The sequence below is a fragment of the Sphaeramia orbicularis genome, chromosome 2 (assembly GCF_902148855.1).
Source record: "Sphaeramia orbicularis chromosome 2, fSphaOr1.1, whole genome shotgun sequence".
Classification (NCBI taxonomy): domain Eukaryota; kingdom Metazoa; phylum Chordata; class Actinopteri; order Kurtiformes; family Apogonidae; genus Sphaeramia; species Sphaeramia orbicularis.
This window is the reverse complement of record NC_043958.1, coordinates 2937633-2955138: the sequence shown is the minus strand read 5'-3', so window position 1 is coordinate 2955138 and position 17506 is coordinate 2937633. Positions and strand designations below refer to the sequence as shown.

The window sequence follows — 17506 nt, the reverse complement described above, 5'->3', positions numbered from 1 at the left end:
TCTTTTTCTTCAGTTTTCTCTCTTTTCATATAATAACCTTTCAATTTACTCTGAGCTTTAATGAACATCTACATGGTCAGTGAATTAAATACAACTAAATACATTATTTTATTAAAGTAAATGATGATAAATCATTTACGAAAGGTTAAATGTGGAGAAAAATTTATTCCAGAATTATCACAAAATATTGCAGCATTTCTATTGGTTTAGTCTATTTATTGTGAGGAACTATTTGAGAAAAGGTGTTTTGTACTGATGTTCCTTCTGTAAAAAAGGGCTTTTAATAAATTAACATTTCATGATTTAATGAAAATTTGTTTGTTTCTATGTTCAGTTAATGATATATATTTTTTGCAAATGTCACATTTTCATCAGTTTTCTCTGTTTTGATAAAATAACCTTTAGTTTATTTTACAGTCAGGGTTGTCAAACTCTTTTTATTTCAGGTTCCACATTTAGACCAATATGATCTAAAGTGGGTCAGACCAGTAAAAAAAAACATTACACTGGTCAACAACAAATTTATTGTTTAAGTTTTTTGAGCTGATTTAGGATAATTTTGGTGTGTTGAATCCAAAAATCACATTAATTTTGCTCAATCAGGTCAACTTTCTGAACTATGCTACATATTGGCTTTTTAACATTTTTGCTTACATTTATGGGCATTTTCACATCATATGATACAAAATTCTTTCATATTTCTTGCAATAAACGAGTTCTGAAGATTTTACTTTTGCCAATTTATGATTCATGTTTTTTTTAATATTACAGGTGAATGAAATGGCTTCAACTAGAAGATCTTGCAAAAATAAGCCTGACGTATTCTGCTGCATCTGCGGTGAATACACCATTGTACCTAACAGGAATCAAGTCACAAGTTTCATAAAGTGTGCTTACCAATCTGATTTTGGTATGAATTATTATATTTTGTGAGAAGATCAAATTTTTCAAAATCAAATTAGCAAAAAACACCTGACCTGATTGAGAAAAACAGATGTCATTTTTGGATTTAGCGGTGCAAAATGGTCCTAATTCAGTTGAAAAAACCTAGACAACTTGCAAAAAACACTTTTTTGTAACCCAGTGTTATAATAACAACTATAAACTTTTCTCTATGTTTTAGAGAGAAAAAGTACATCACATAATAACAATGAGAATGAACCTGAACAACCATGAAAAAGAAATTTTTTTTTTTTTTAAATAAGTGAAATTTCAACATTATTATGTCTCAGCTTATAATTAACAAAATGTACAGATGACAGTGGATCTACAAATACACAAAACATGTAGTTCCAGGCAGAATATTATTAAAATTGTACTTATTTTTCACATTGTTGATATTCGTTCAGATTATTCACATTTTATTGCAAAAAAATACTTTGCAAATGTAAATATTTTCATGTAATTGTACTTTTTTCACATTAAACCAAGATTTATTTATTTATTTTTAACCCTTTCATGCATAGTGGTCACTCCAGTGGACAGTTACTCTACAGCTTTACTCTTGTATATTCATGGGTTTTGTTGTTTTAGTTCCATATCAGCCAACACAGTGGACACTTATGCATCATCTCATAAACTGCAATTCATACCATTACTGTAACTTTGCTGTTCTTGGTTGGTTCTTGAATGGAAATCAATTGTTAATATTTATTTTTTTGCATATTATCTCCATGAAGTGAGTAATAACTAGTATTAGAATATGTTAAAATGTGAGAAAACATCAGATTAGCTGCATTAAACATGGTTTCATTTCACTGTTTTCAGATCACTTCATCATATTGGGTTTTAAATACATGTTTCTTTGCTTCAAGAATAAAATTCATGGTGTAGCTGAGTGGACACTTTTGTCTTTTTTATCTCTATGAAAAACAGGTTGATTTAAAAAAAAAAAAAAAAAAAAAAATCACTGTTTTTTTTTTTTTTTTTTCATGCCTAAAGAGGAATAAAAACACTCAGGGAAAAAAACAAACAAAAATCTTGATTAAGGTTCTCATAAATCATGCATGAAAGGGTTAAATGGAGTTGTCATTATTTCTAGGTTAATATGATAGTGTTTTACTGGTTTGATCCACTTGACATTACATGGAGTAAAATAATTTCCACATCCTTGATTGTTCATCTCTTCAGTGTAATTTTTGCACTTCTATTAGATTCACAGGACTCTGTGGTGGCCGGCTTTGGCCCACGAGCCTTATGTTTGACACCACTGATCTACATGATCAGGAAAAGACACGGTTTACACTGACAGCTGCAGAAGGCAGAGGATGATGGTGTAATAAACGGTGTTCAGTCACTTCTGTGGATAAATGTGGTAAAAGTTCCCACAGACACAGTTGTGGGTTTTTCAGGGTTAATGCTTCACTGCTGTTGGACTGAAAATAAACCTGTGGAAGGCACTGCTTTACTTTAGTTTCATATTGGATGTCAAAGCCACTACAGTATGTTCTGACAGCAGAACCAGGTCCAGGTCCAGGTCCAGGTCAAACCCCTTTTACGCACCACTCACCCCTTTGGCACGGGTTTTCGCCGTTTCCGTCCCGCGTACATGATGTTGTTTCTGAGTGATTCACAGTGAAGATGAGAAATATCCATCAACTCTGAGTTAAAATAATAATAATAAAAAAAAAAAAGCTCCAAACGGTTGGTTTTAGTCGAAAAACCACAGAAAAAGCAGCAGCAGTTCAGTGAACCCAGAGGCATGTGAGGCGTTCACGGACCGTCATGTGGAGTTTGGTACAAATCCCATAATATTCCAACATCATACCACAAAAACTGACCCCATAGTAAAGGAAGATGAACTCAGTGTGGAATTATTACATGAATTCCACAAATACTCCATGTTTTAGTGCTACTTTAATCCCGTGCGTCATCTTCTCATCCATGATGCGTCAAAAATCCCGGTGCGTAAAAAACAAACACGCACCAAAAACCAACAAAAAACTAGAACTAAACCTCACATTCTGCAGACCGGGCTGTAATAACACTGTTAAATGTCCACTTTTGGGCTCTTCCTCCTGCTTTCTGCGCTCTGCTCTGTCCTGCCTCCCTCCGCACTCCGGACGCAGAGCGCGCACCCGGCAGCGGCACTGATTGGTGGTCGGGAGCGCGCGAGGGAGAGGGGGGTGGGGGTGGGGGTCAAAGGTCATCGAATTACAACAGTAGGTAAATATTCCGCTGTTTTTCATTTAGGTTATGGAGAGAAAACATGAGTTCATCAGATTAAAGTCAAGTTTAGATCAAAATGTTTGCCATTTTGTTCAGTTTTTGCAGCTTTTTAAAATTATTATTATTGTTGTTGAGAGTTGATTATTTTTTTATTTTCATTTTATTTATTTATTTATTTATATATTTACAGTTTGTTTTTTGTTTTTTTGCAGTTTTTTTTTTTTTTTTTGGGGGGGGGGTGTTGTTAATTTTCGTTCATTTTTAAATGTTTTTGTCATTTTTTTTTTTTTTTAAATAAACCGAAGTTCTATTTTTTTTTTTTTTTTTAAATATATGCCTAAATATAAGTTTAATTATACATGATGTGATAATTTTCTCATGCAAGAAACCATATATAAACTAACTTTGCTTTACCGTAATCTTTATTTACATTTTGAAGAAAGACTTTGAGCAGATTAAAGTCAGGTTTATGTGTCAATGTTTGCCATTTTGGTCAGTTTTTGCAGCTTTTTTCTTTTTTTTTTTTTGGCCAGATGTTGATTTTTTTTTTTTATTATCTATTTATTTATTTATTTATTTATTTAATTCCAAGTACAGTTGTTGCAGCTTTTTTTGGTCAAATTTTGTCTTGTTTGTGCATTTTTTGCTCAGTTACTCCTGCCTCTCTGTTCACTTAAGTTTTGAAGTGAATCTTTTTGGATTGGAGGTGAATCCATGTTGTCCTGGTTTCATGGTCTTTCAGGTTCTGTCCCTCATAGGTTCCACCTGTGGGTTTATATCAGTGATGGACAGGAACACTGACACTTTAAAAAGAGCCAAAAAATGACCCAGAGCTTCAAACGTGCAGTAACAGTGACACCCTGTGGCCAAATGAAGTCATTACAACCTCTGACACTGTTTTAATCCAGTGGCAGAAATAATTTATACGAAATGTTTCATCATCATTATCCATTAAAATTAATTATGTTTGTTGGACATAAGTACAAATAAATTATTTGTTAAAAGGACTAAAATATTTGTTTGTTTTTAAAAGATTAAACCAAAAGAATAAAGGTAAATGAATAGAATGTAAAGGGTTAAATATTGAGTTCCTTCCTGATCCTGGTGTTTTTATTTGAAATAACAGGTTTTTTTTTTTCCAAATGGCTGAATGTGACTCATTCTAAAACAGTAGAAAAGAGCTTTTAAATACATGTCTGATTGTCTTTTCTACGTGTGTTGTTTCATCTGTTTAGTTTAAATCAGTCTGGACGTCGTCACATCAGGCAAAAATGCTAAATAATCTAAAATAAACGAAATATTTATGTTAAAAATGTGTGTAGTAAAAGGGAAACGGTGTCAAAAATAAATATTTAAGGACAGATATTGAAAATACAGTGAAAAGTACAGTACTGTCATACATGCACTTGCATGTTTTACTGTTTTATTTTTTATTTTTTATTTTTATTTTTTGCCATTTACTGCTGCTGCAAAATGTATTTTCCCAGTTTTGTAAAATTGTTGTAACCAAAGCTTGTGTTTATTTCATTCTGTCTCAAAAATAAACTAATATTTTCAGGTCCCGTGTTAAAAGCCACTATATGAGAAAACAGGATTACACTGCCACCTGGTGGACACTGGTGAGTATTACAACACAGTCAACTACAATTAGGATGAAGATGAATAGAATAAATGCTGCCTTACATATTTTTATGCTTCAAAAATAAAAACAGCCTTTACTTCGAAATATATATATTTATAATAAAATCATATCATCTGTAAATAAATACATAAATACTAATCAATAAATACAAATAAAAAGAGAAAACTAAAAACACTTTAATTTTCTTCATATTCATTTAGATTTTGATGAAAAAACATGAGTTCAAGCAGATTAAAGTCAGGTTTATGTCTCAGTTTTTGCCTTTTTTCAGTTTTAACTGAATTTCATCTCATTCTGTGTCAAATATAAACTCATATTTTCAGTTCCCACATTTAACCCTTTCATGCACAGTGGTCACTCCAGTGGTCACTCCAGTGGTCACTCCAGTGGTCAGTTCTTCTCCAGCTGTTCTGTTGTATTTTCATGGGTTTGTTGCTTTAGTTCCAGATCAGCCCACACAGTGGACGCTCATGCACCATCCCATAATACACTGACATTCATCCCTTTACTGTAACTTTCCTGTTCTTGATAAACCTGATCTGCACTGACATGTCTGAGTGTAAATCAACTGCTAATTGTTATTAGATTGTAATTAACAGTTTGTTTAAAAAAACAAAAACATGTTGTTGTTGTTGTTGTTGTTGTTGTTTGTTTGTTTGTTTGTTTGTTTGCATATTATCTGAGTGTGTAATAGCCAGTATTATAGTTTGTTAAAATGTGAGAAAATATAGACTAGCAGCATTAAAAATGTTTTTATTTCATAGTTTTCACACAGTATGTCGCTTCAAAAATGAAACACATGGAGTCCAGCTGAGCGGACATTTTTGTAACGTCATGAAAAATAGGTTCATAAAAAAATTTCAATCACATTGGTTTTTTTTTTTTTATTTTTTTTTTTCCCCATGCCTAAAGAGGAATAAAAATAGTCAGAAAAAATCTTATAATTCATGTTAAAGCCACTACATGATAAAACAGGAGTTCCACTGCCACCTGGTGGACGCTGATGAGTATTACAACAAAGTCAACTATACTGTATTCACAGGTTGTAATGACTTCATTTGTCCACCAGGTGTCACTGTTACTGCAGATTTGAGGCGTTTGGTCGTTTTTGGTTCATTTTTTTTCTATCTCTGATTTAAATCCACAGGTGGAGACACGTGTTGACAGTGTCCAGCAGATGGCGCTGTAACTTCTGTTTTCTTCTATTAGGGCTTTTAGTGTGGGACCTGAAAATATTAGTTCACCATAATAAGGATTAAGACGAATAAATGCTGCTGTATATATTTTGGTGCTTCATGAATAAAAATTATCTTCAATAAGAAGTATTTTTATGAGAAAATTATATAAGTAAAAAATTCAAATCATACTTAAGATATTAACAATTAATGATATTAAATGATAATCTAAAGTAAAATACTGTCATTATATCCTAGAAACAATGACATACAAATTTGAGTCTTTGTCTTAGTGTAAAAAAGTGTTTATAAGTGTTCAAATTCTTCATATTCATGTTTTTTGTTGTTTTTGTTCATTTTATTGATGGTTTTGCCTTTTTTTTTTTTTTGTTCATATTTTTTCTGCTTCATTTTAAGTTTTTTTTTTTTTAATGAATTTTCACATTGTATTTTTTGATGTTTTGCTTTTTTATTTTTTATTTTTTTTAATATATCTATATTATATATTTTGTTCTTTATTGCTTTGTTCATCTGTATTTGTGTCTTAATTAGTTTGGGTTTTGTGATTATTTTCTTAATTTTCTTGATTATTCTGGGAATTTTCTCAGTGATTTTATTCATTTTCTTCCTCCTTATGTTTATTTTTGTTCAGTTTCTTGTTATTTTTTGTCATATATTCATTTTTTGCTAATTTTCTTAATTTGCCGGTGTCCATTTTTTAATATGTTCAGCAATTTTGCACATTTTTAAAGACTGATTTTATTTTATCAATTTTTTGTTCCTTTTTGGTGATTTTTCTTCATTTTCTCAATGATTTTGTCCAAATTCTTTATTATCTCATGTTTTATTGAGCAAAAATAAAGGTGATATTATGAACAGATGCTGATCAAAGATCTTACCTTTGCTGTTTTCTGGTTTTATCCACTGTTTTGTGTTTTACCCGTTCATTGAATTATCACACACTGAACCACGTGATCGTATTCTATTTAATGGTGAACATTTAAAGACACTCATACGCTGTTAAAGGCAGTTTAATCAAATCCACAAATGAATATAAGATGAAACGTTATAAAACATCAGTACAAGAGGTTACAGGTTTATCTGAAAATGTACAAAAGTGATAAGAGCGAGTACAATCTTAAAATACGCAATATATGAAAATACGCATTTGGAAAAAGGAGACAAATATATATATTTATATACAGATACACAAAGATACGGTCTGAAGAGGAAAGAAGTACAAAGTTAAAGCAGGCGAAAAGCTATACTTATATTTATATTTATATAAGCAGAATACTTTGAAAAGACCGACTGAAAGCACTTAAGAGGCGTTAAGGTGCACAGCAAAAAAAACGGTAAAAGGAAATTTCTACTGAGTCTGGGATGATTTTTGACCAATTTATGGATTTTATACTTATTTAAGTTGAGGAAGTGAAGTGTGTTAGGATTATTTTAAGTATATTAAAATATTAAACCAAGTACTTTGAACTTTAAAACCGTATTTTCAGTGCTATTTGAATAAACTTCATATAAATAGTTTCATTTTAATGGGACTGTGACTCTATATGAAAGTATTATTGGACAGTGTTTTTTGTTTTGTTCAAAATTCAACCATCATAAAGACTAAGTGTAATTATCTAATAACAATATATATCATTTAAGTGAATATTTAGAGTTTTGAGCCTGTAAATCATTCGAAGTGGGAAAAAAAAATCACATTTACGTGATAAATGTAATTTATTTAGACTAATATCGTTGGACAGAGGTGTTAAGTACAAATACTTTGAAGCTTTTTCTGTGTTAAAGCAACAGCTTTAGTCATAAAGTTAAAAAAAAAAGGGAGTATATGATACTTTTTTGTTTCTAGAAAAACCTGAAAATTAGGAGTTAGGTCTTTTTTTTGCTAATTTTACGAAGGTGACGTTTTACTTTACAAATATTTTAACAGAAATATCTGTACTTTTACATCCCTTGGTTTGTTTAAAACATATTGTCACCGTCCCAAAACAATTGGTTATTTCATTTTTTCAGGAAATGAAAGAAACAGAAAATGACAAAAAAAAAAGGGGGGGAAAAAATCTTTCGCTAATGTATGTATGTATATAATTAATTTTTCCTCTAGATTCTGTTAAAATTATCAAAATTTCCATAAAACTGAACTCTGGTTTCCTGCAAATCCTCCTGAGACCCAGTGAAGTTAAAGTTTGGGCTTTTTTACATTAAATAATAGTTAATTGGAAACAGATTTGTTGGGTACTTTTTTTTTTTTTTTTTCACAATAAAATGTCCTTTGCAGTGGACAGCGTTTTTGTTTTGTTTGTTTTTTTTCTTGTTGTTTTTGTATTTTTTAAGTGAAGCTGTGATGGATGACAAAAACATATCAATGTAGAAATTATTCATCAATCAACTGACTCCAATAGATTAAAAAAATAATCAAAATTTTCCTGAATCGATGCTTCTTTTATTTAAATTTTGCTGCTGTTAAAACCAAAACTGTAGTGATATATTTTTTGCAGATGTCATTGGACTCATTTATTGTTGTTTATATATCTATAGATACTTTAATATATACTTTTATACTGTTGTAATTGTGGTTTTATATATTTTTTTCTATATCCTTTTACTTTTATTCTTGTTGTGGCTGTTTTTTCATCTGGTTCTGGAATACAGGACATGTTTATTGTTTTCAGACGTGTCTGTTTCACATTTTTACTTTTTACTGGTGGATTTCAGTGGAAACGCACCGAGGTTTTTCAAAATTCCTGCAAAAACGGCCAAAAGATTATCAAGATAATTGTCGAGATACTGTTTTTTCAAGATTGAAGGCAAAGTTTTAGTCCTGAAAACATCGTAAAAGACACAACATCACACATTTTTCACAATTTTACTTTTTTTTTTTTTTTTCAAATAATCGTTGAATGGAATCAAAGAAAATGATCCATATATTAATCGATTACAAAACTAATCGATAGCTGCCGCTCTACGAAGCTGGGTCTCAGGAGGTTAAAACAGCATCAATCCATCAAATACTAATTAAAAAAAGTCTTCAAACTGGTTGAAACACTTCTGTTGTCTTAAACATGTTAGTTTTAACAGCTGAAAGGGGGTCGTTTGAGTCGGTTTAAAGGCACTTTTCTGTTCTTTTCCTTTTAGTCGTGGTTTAAAACACAAAAGAGGCAAAAAGACGACGGATGATGATGAAATAATAATAATGATTAAATGAGGATTATTTATGCACATTGATGTTTTGGATAAACTATAAGATCAAATGTGCAACAGATCATTAATAAACTGGGACGTTAAGGCCTGGGTGACTTCCGCTTTGGTTTTTGCTGGTTTTACTGTTTGCTAATGCTGATTTTTTTTTAACAGATTGTCCCTTTAAAGTTCCAACAGTTCTGTTTTTTTTTTTTTTTATTTTGGTTTTTTTTAAGGCACCGTTTGCATTTTTTCCCATTAAAACAGGGAAATATTCAAAGCAAAGAAAAGAAAGAAGATACAACAACAAGCAGCCGTTTTCACTCCATCAGATAGTGTGTATGTGTGAGTAAGTTGTGCGTTTTTTTGTTTTTGTTTGTTTTTTTGTTATACCCTGTTTGCGAAGCTCGTCTACCCTGCGTGCAACGTCAAAGACTTTGAAATGAACTTAAACAGAAAACAGAGGATACTGGGGTCGTGTTTGTGCGTCAGAAGCAGCAGCAGATGAACAGGACGGCGTTTCCTGGTTTGTGTTCACACTGGTTTCGGTCCGTCATCACCGTCCTCATCCTCAGCTCTTGTACAAGTGCAAACATTCAGTCTACGAAAGCATCCATTTCACTGTGGTACAGGTTCCCAGACGGGGCCGATCGGTAAAAACAGACAAAAATTAACCATTTAATCAAACATCGAGGTGATTCAGCTTCAGTTCCGTCGCCTCATGTTCTGTTCGGATCCTGCGTTAACAGATGTTGCCGCACACACACTTTAGAATCCACTGCGTTTTCATGCATTTGTCTTTTTTTTTTTTAATGTCCTACATTTTAAAAGAGAACATTTCTTGGTTGTGTTCAAACGTGGTTCATCCTACATCGAAGAGTCCAAACCCTCCCAACAATTACACTTTAGTCATAAAGTTAAAAAAAAAAGTGAGTATATGATACTTTTTTGTTTCTAGAAAAACCTGAAAATTAGGAGTTCTGTCTTTTTTTTTTTGCTAATTTTACGAAGGTGATGTTTTACTTTATGTATATTTTAACATAAATATCTGTACTTTCACATCTCTTGGTTGGTATAAAACATATTGTCACCGTCCCAAAATCATTGGTTATTTAATTTTTTTCAGATTTTTCAGGAAATGAAAGAAACAGAAAACAACAAAAAGAAAAAAAAGCTCTGTTCGGATCCTGCATTAACAGATGTCGCGCACACACTTTATAATCCACTGTGTTTTCCTGCATTTGTCTTTTTTTTAACGTCCTACATTTTAAAAGGCAACATTTCTTGGTTGTGTTCAAACGTGGTTCATCCTACTTCGAAGAGTCCAAACCCTCCCAACAATTACACTGAAGATATTAACAATAAAGGATGTTATTCTCTTATGCTCTGCAGCATTTTTTGCTTTGAAATAAGAGTGGAAATCCGCAGCACTGGCCTCGCACATGCTCAGTGGAGCCACTCCTGCTCGCACCAAGATAAAAAAACACTTAGATTTAGAAGTGTTTAGATCATTTATCTTGTTTGAAGAGTTAATTTCTTATTTTAAATGTTCATACATCTGTAGCAGGCCTGGGCAATATAGAAAAAATCTTATCACAATTTTTTTCATATCAGACGACATCGATATGTATCGCGATATAAATCAATTCACTACTTTTTGTCCAGCTTAAATTTTCAGCTACTTTTTAGTTGTGAAGACATTGGAGAGAAAGAAATACATTCGTCGCGGTACTTATGGAGTTAAGTCCCTCCCTCCGCTCTTAGAATGATCTCCCCGTTCGATGATATGTATCATTCTCCCCACTTTATTCATCTCCCCCCAGCCCCCCACCATAAGATTTACTGACCCCCGTCATATAAGCATCTTAATTTCAGTTCTACATTTTTTTTTTTTTTTTTATGGTTTGAGTGTATTAGTATTGCGGTTGGCATGGACCACAACACTAATGTGATGCAACCTAACTTGACATGGCTCTAGTGTGATTGGTTCGGTGCAGCGCTATTTGACGGCTGTTTTATTATTATTATTATTATTGTTATATTATTTAATTATGATTGGCTGTTCTTACGTCTGTCGAAACATGGACGAATGAATTCTAGCGAAACTGTATCAAGCATGTCTCATATTTCTATTGAGGAAAAGTTATATCGCGATATATATCCTTATCATTTTATCGCCCAGTCCTAATCTGTAGACATGCTTACTTCTAGACTGAACAATCTTAATTCAAGAAACCTTGTCGATTGAAATTATCGTGCTGACAGATATTTCCCTTGTTTTGAGTACTTTTTTCCTCAGATTTAGTGTTTTTATGGTGTTTTTTTTTTTTTTTTGCAGTGTGCTCACTTCACACTCACAGATCATCTCATCTTCACGGTAAATGAGTCAATAAAACCAGTTTCTTTCTTTTGCATTGTGTATTCTTATGTTATTATAATTGTAATTTTCTTCTTAACTGCACTTTTTCTGTATGAAAAACCCTTAAAAAAGGATTTTGGGTGGTTTTTGGGGGCTGAAAGTGACAAATTATGCTTCAATTAATTTCAATAAGGAAAACTGATTTGTAAAATGAGTAAATCGCAAAAAAACTCGGTCACGGAACAAATTAAACTGATGGTATGAAGTTCTACTGTATTCAAATTAACAATCCACATTATAATTTAGCATCACAACAACACAAATCATTAATTTTTTTATATAATTGTAAATGAATGTAGGCAGAAACAGGTCAAACAGAAGCTACTTAATGTTTTAGCAGTAACTCCAGCACATTAGAATATAATATTTGTGTTGGTTATTCGAGTTCGTCTAAGTCAGTGTAACTGATGCAGTGGGTTTTCTTTCGAATTCTAAGATTGCGGAGAATTCTTTCCATTGTTCTTTCTCCAATGCGACACTGGTTTCTGTGATAACGATGCACTAACGACGGTGTACGGAGGTGAAATGGATGCTTTCTGAGAATACGTGGAGCATCGGGGCTGATGGGTAAGACCCCTCCCCCTCCCCCCACCCCTATACTTCCAATAAGAAGCACAGTGTCCACCATCGTCGTAATACATGTCCTTAAAAACACTTTATCCAGTCGATGACGTCCATTCAGATCCACCGTCCAAACCGAGGAGAAGTAGAGGAACTCCGATGTGGTGTTTAATCCGTTCATGTGTTATTACGTCTCCGATCCAACATCCACAGAGTGTTCGTTTCTCTTTTCATTCTCCAGTTTTAGCAAAAATAAACCAAGCTTTCATTGTTTCTTTTGTGTTGTTCTGGTTCTGTTTTCAACCATCCTGAAAAAACGACACCAGAGAAGGAGTTTTTCCTTCTGTTTCCTCCTCTTCAGTCTGTTCCACTTCCACGTTTCCTCAGACCAGTCTTCGGTGATTCAGTCCTCGATGCCGTTTAAAGCTTCTTCCCTATTTGTTGTCTGAGTAATACGTGTTCCCGTTGGGCAGCGACGGAAACTGGAAACCTCCATTCCCGAGGCCTGGATGGCTGTTCATCTGTGGACACGACACAGACAGTTTCACATGTCAGTTTCAGCAGGAAAAAATTACAACATAAAACATCTGAAAATGCTGAGATGAACTGGACTTTAAACCAGGGCTGTCAAAATCACTTCAGTTCAGGACCAATATGATCTACAGTGGGTCAGACCAGTAAAATAATAACAGAATAACCTATAAATAATGACAACTACGTAACTTTATCTACGTTTCAGAAAGAAAAAAGTAAACATATATTATGAAAATGTTATCAAAATAAAAAAAAAAAAGTGAATAACATGAACAACCTGAAATTTATTAAGAAAAATAAGTGCAATTTTAACTATATTTTGCCTCAGTTTATCATTTACACATGTTCACTACAACTTACAGATCACAGTGGATCTACAAATACACAAAACATTTAATAACAGGCAGAATATTGGTCAAATTATACTTATTTCTCTGAAGACATTTCAGGTTGTTCATATTTCACAGGCCAACATGATCTGAAGTGGATCAGACCAGTAGAATAATAACATAAGAAGTTATAAATAATGTTAAAAATTGACAAACATTTGAGACACATGAACACAATGAACTGAAAAATGCAGAAATTACAAAGAAATTGACAATAAGAAGCAACAAAAACAAAACCTACACAAAATGAACAAAAAATTGATAAATGTTGACAAAATGATGCTAAAATTGCACGTATTTCTCTTAAAACATTTCAGGTTATTTGTGTTTATTCACTTTTTGTTAAAGGACATAAAACATTCTCCTGGAAATTTACTTTTTTACATGAAAACAAAAAGAACAATTTTGTAGTTGTCATTATTTACAGGCTATTATGATAGTATTTTACTGATCTGATCCACTTTAGATGTTAAAATGTTAAAATATTTGGTGCATATTTGACATTAAAGAGCTAATGCAAACAAATCATTTGTACTACAGCTTATTTAGAATATTGAATCAAATCAACAATGGAACTAGAATCGCTAAATTCTAATCAATTCCCATCCCCAGTCAACCACTTCTATTTAAATGATAAATATTGGTGTTTTTATTTTTATTTCTTATCTGACTCTCCGTAGGGTCCTGCAGAATCTTGATGAAATGTCAGACTTCAGTAGAGACGTCCCCATAAACGCTCAGGACTCAGACCTGTACGTACCTGGGTCTGCTCACTGAAGTTAAGGAACGGCTGCTGCTGTTGCATCAGTAGGTTGTTTGGATCCAGACCCGGGGTCATTTGGCAGGACAGTAACGTCTCATCAGCGGTCTGGATACCCTGCATGGATCCAGCTCCCAGATGACTCTGGTAGAAACACTGGGGTTTGGAGGGTATCTGGGCGTCGGCGTGGGTCCGTTTCTGACACGAGGACTGAGGCGTACTCTGACTCAGGCGTATTCCGTTCACAGGGACTGAGGCTGAGCTGCTCCTGAACATACAGCTGCTAGAGGGCGCCATGGGTGGAAGCTCCATGTCCTGCTGAACAGGAAACAGAACTTCTGAAGTCTCTGGAGTCCTGAAACTGAACCTGCTGTTCACACCGTTCTGGGGTGCGACCGCTCCAGGAAGAGGATTCCGTTGTAATCCAGACATTTGGTCGAGGCACGCGCCCATTTTTTGATGTCCGTTGGTAATCAGCTTTTGTTGCTGCTGCTTCAGAGGCCAGGACTGTTTATGTGGGTCACTGTTTTGGGTCTGAAGTGCAAAGTGTCCCGGTAAGCAGCTGGCCGAAGTCGGACCTGCTGCAAAACCTGCTTTGTTTGAAATATTTTGGTTGTATGACTGAACAAAAGCGTCAGCCTGGTTCGCTGTAGGAACAGAGGAGTTCCACTGGTTGCCCTGGAAACTAAACCCAGGATTTGACTGTCCTTCTGCACTTTGGTTCTGGAGGCCCACCAGGGGTGTGGGCATTCCCACCTGGGGTTGATTCTGAAAAAGTTGATTGGTTGAGGCTTGGGGGACGGAGAATGCTGCATGGTTGTTGTTGTTGACGGGGACTTGTAAACCCCTGAACTGATTCTGTGTCAGACCACAAGAATCACCCATGGAAGGCCTGAAGATCCCTTGTTGGGTGTCGGCGGTGCCCACTTCGCTGTGCTTGAGCGCTGGACCATTTAACATAGAAGAACCCAACTGAGGAAGATCCATGTGGGTCAGTTTTACCGTCCCCAGGCCCAGCACCGGTTGGCCTGCCACCATCTGCTCTCTGCTTGGCATCATTGGATTCTGAAAGTCCAGGGGCCAGCTAAAGTCCTGTCCCCCATCTGGGTTCTGGTTCTGAAGGTCCAAAGTGGAGAGGCAGACTGGTACGTTATCCATCTGATCTGGAAGCTTAAAGCCTCCTTCTTTCTGGAACTGTTCTTCTACAAAAGACAGGATGTCGTCGCTGAGGATACTGTTCAGATCGTCGGTTAAGTCGCTGGTGCTCATCTTCAGCAGCGCACTTTCCCAACTCTTCAGCTCCTCGGGTTCAACGTCCAGGGTGGAGGCGAGATTGCTGTCCCCGAGGATCTGCTGCAGGGTCTCCATCATGTCTTGAATTGTGCACTCTGACTTGACCAGCCCCCCCATGGCAGATTTGGACCCGGGCTGCTGCCAGACGTCCCCTGGAACATTGACGGTGGCGTGGGTGTCCTTGAAGGCCGTGTCGTTGAGAGTGTTCAGGACATTGGCGGTGTTGTGTTCGCAGTAGATGGACTGGTCTTGCCTCAGCATGCAGCCCAGTAAGGAGTCGGGGCTGACGGAGTAGCTGTCAATCTTCCTCTGTTTGGGGGCGGGGCATGAGTCGGTAACGTCAACAATTGGGGCCGTGTCGTACAGCATGGCCTCCCCCGTGGTGAAGCTGAACGGCAACTGGAGTCGACGGAGACGCAGCTGCTCCTCCCCTTCTTCATTTCTGTGAAAAAACAGACGTTTTAGAAAACGACCAAAACTGATGAAAACTCCACTGTTAGTTTACAAGTCATTTGACGAGGGGGAAAAAATACCTAATTTGTGTGTTACTTTTTACATCTGTTTCATCAAGATTAGATTTAGATTATGTAGAAGTTTACTGATCTGGAAATTAAGGCTCCAGTAGCAGCACAGCATGTACATATATAAGAAGAATTAGAACATAAAAAGGAAAAAATAATTATGACCCTAACTCCAAAAACAGGTAATTGCACTTTAGAGATACTAGTAGTAATATATAATAATAATAATAATAATAATAATAATAATAATAATAATAATAATAATAATAATAATAGTAAGTGGATCAGACCAGTAAATACTATCATAATAACCTAGAAATAAGGACAACTACAAACTTTTCTTTATGTTTTAGCGTAAAAAAGTAAAATTACATGAAAATATTTACATTTACAAACTATCCTTTCACAAAAAATGTGAATAACCTAACAAATATGAACAACCTGAAATGTCTTAAGAGAAGTAAGACCAAATTAACACCATCTTGTTAATTTTTCTCAGGTTTTTGTCCATTTTTAACATTATTTATAGACTATTATGTTATTATTTTACTGGTCCGACCCATTTGAAATCACACTGGGCTGTTAGTAAAAAATGTGAATATCCTGAATAAATATGAACAAGATAAAATGTGTTAATCGAAGTAGGTGTAATTGTACTAATATTCTGCCTGATATTAAATGTTGTATTTGTAGATCCACTGTGATCTATAAGTTGTAATGTAGATATATAAATGATAAACTGAAGCAAAACATTTTTAAAACAGAATTTACTTTTCTTAAGAACTTCCAGATTGTTCATGTTATTCAAAATTTTTCAAGGACAGTTTGTAGATGTGAACATTTTCATAATGTAATTTAACTTTTTTCACTCTAAGACGGACAGAAAAGTTTGGAATTGACATTATTTATGTGTTATTATGTCATTACTTTATTGGTTGGACCCATTTGACATCACATTGTGCTGTTCCATTGGTCGAAATCAAGAATGCAGATGTAAGTTTAATAATAATGATGGTATATGTAATAGCCAAAGAGTTAGTAAGTAGTGGTTGAGATGCAGTAGAATAGTTGTATGTTGGTTCTGTTGCCGTGAACTTCTGTAAACTTACGTTAAAGCTCTCTGCCGGGCCACAATGAAGTCTGGTTTTCCCTGTTTAAAGACCACCCTGGCATTGGCCTGGACCCAGATCCAAGTCCTGCCTTTGGTCAAAAGCCTGAAGACTGAGAAGCCGCTGTCACCTGTTTTCATCACTGCAGTCACACACACATACATGTCCATTTAATGTCATCATTTATGTAAGTCCTCCAGCATTAAATGTATGTTTACAATCAGCTTTAAACCTCAAAGACCCAAACAGCCACTGAAAACCACAACCATTTAACGATGTAAAATGTTTAATACCTGTTGACCCACTAACTCTATCAATACATGTAAATAATTGGTGCAAAAAAATACAGTTTTCCATCTTTGGTAATAAGATATGACCCATTTGGAGGCTCCGTAGTTACCATGGAAACACCGTCATCTTCTACAACATTGATTCACCAGTAAAACCCCTGGAGTTGGATCAATGACAGTGGGTGGACACACTGGGTTTATGTTCAGTTAATGAGAGATTTTACTGAAAAAGTCACTATTTCTTCAGTTTTCTCTGTTTTGACAGAATAACCTTTGAGTTTACTCTGAGCTTTTATGAACATCTACATGATCCGTGAAATAAATACAGGAAAATACCAGAAAAATGAAAAATACAGAGGATAATATTATAATAACTGTTGATCAGTTAGAAATGCTTAAATGTAAAGAAAAAGTCATTTGGAAATCACCACAAACAATAAAGTCTAC

The 17506-nt window shown here is 34.5% G+C and overlaps 3 protein-coding genes across 3 annotated transcripts in view; 1 reads left to right on the top strand and 2 right to left on the bottom strand.

Annotated features, from left to right (window-relative positions):
- The window catches only part of LOC115431989 (aryl hydrocarbon receptor-like), a 39474-nt gene extending 36435 nt beyond the window's left edge, over positions 1-3039 (bottom strand). Inside the window, exon 1 of the mRNA XM_030152749.1 lies at positions 2510-3039. Within this exon, the coding sequence (XP_030008609.1) occupies positions 2510-2703 (194 nt within the window). The 5' untranslated portion in view covers positions 2704-3039. The remainder of the gene's footprint in view (positions 1-2509) is intronic.
- Positions 1-17506, top strand: part of LOC115431961 (NACHT, LRR and PYD domains-containing protein 3-like) — a 592418-nt gene that overhangs the window by 310852 nt on the left and 264060 nt on the right. The window lies entirely within an intron of this gene.
- The window catches only part of LOC115431969 (aryl hydrocarbon receptor-like), an 82703-nt gene continuing 76641 nt past the window's right edge, over positions 11445-17506 (bottom strand). The window contains exons 9-11 of the mRNA XM_030152710.1: positions 16770-16911; positions 13847-15581; positions 11445-12684 (exon numbers count right to left, since the gene is read on the bottom strand). Of these exons, the coding sequence (XP_030008570.1) occupies positions 12598-12684; positions 13847-15581; positions 16770-16911 (1964 nt within the window). The 3' untranslated portion in view covers positions 11445-12597. The remainder of the gene's footprint in view (positions 12685-13846; positions 15582-16769; positions 16912-17506) is intronic.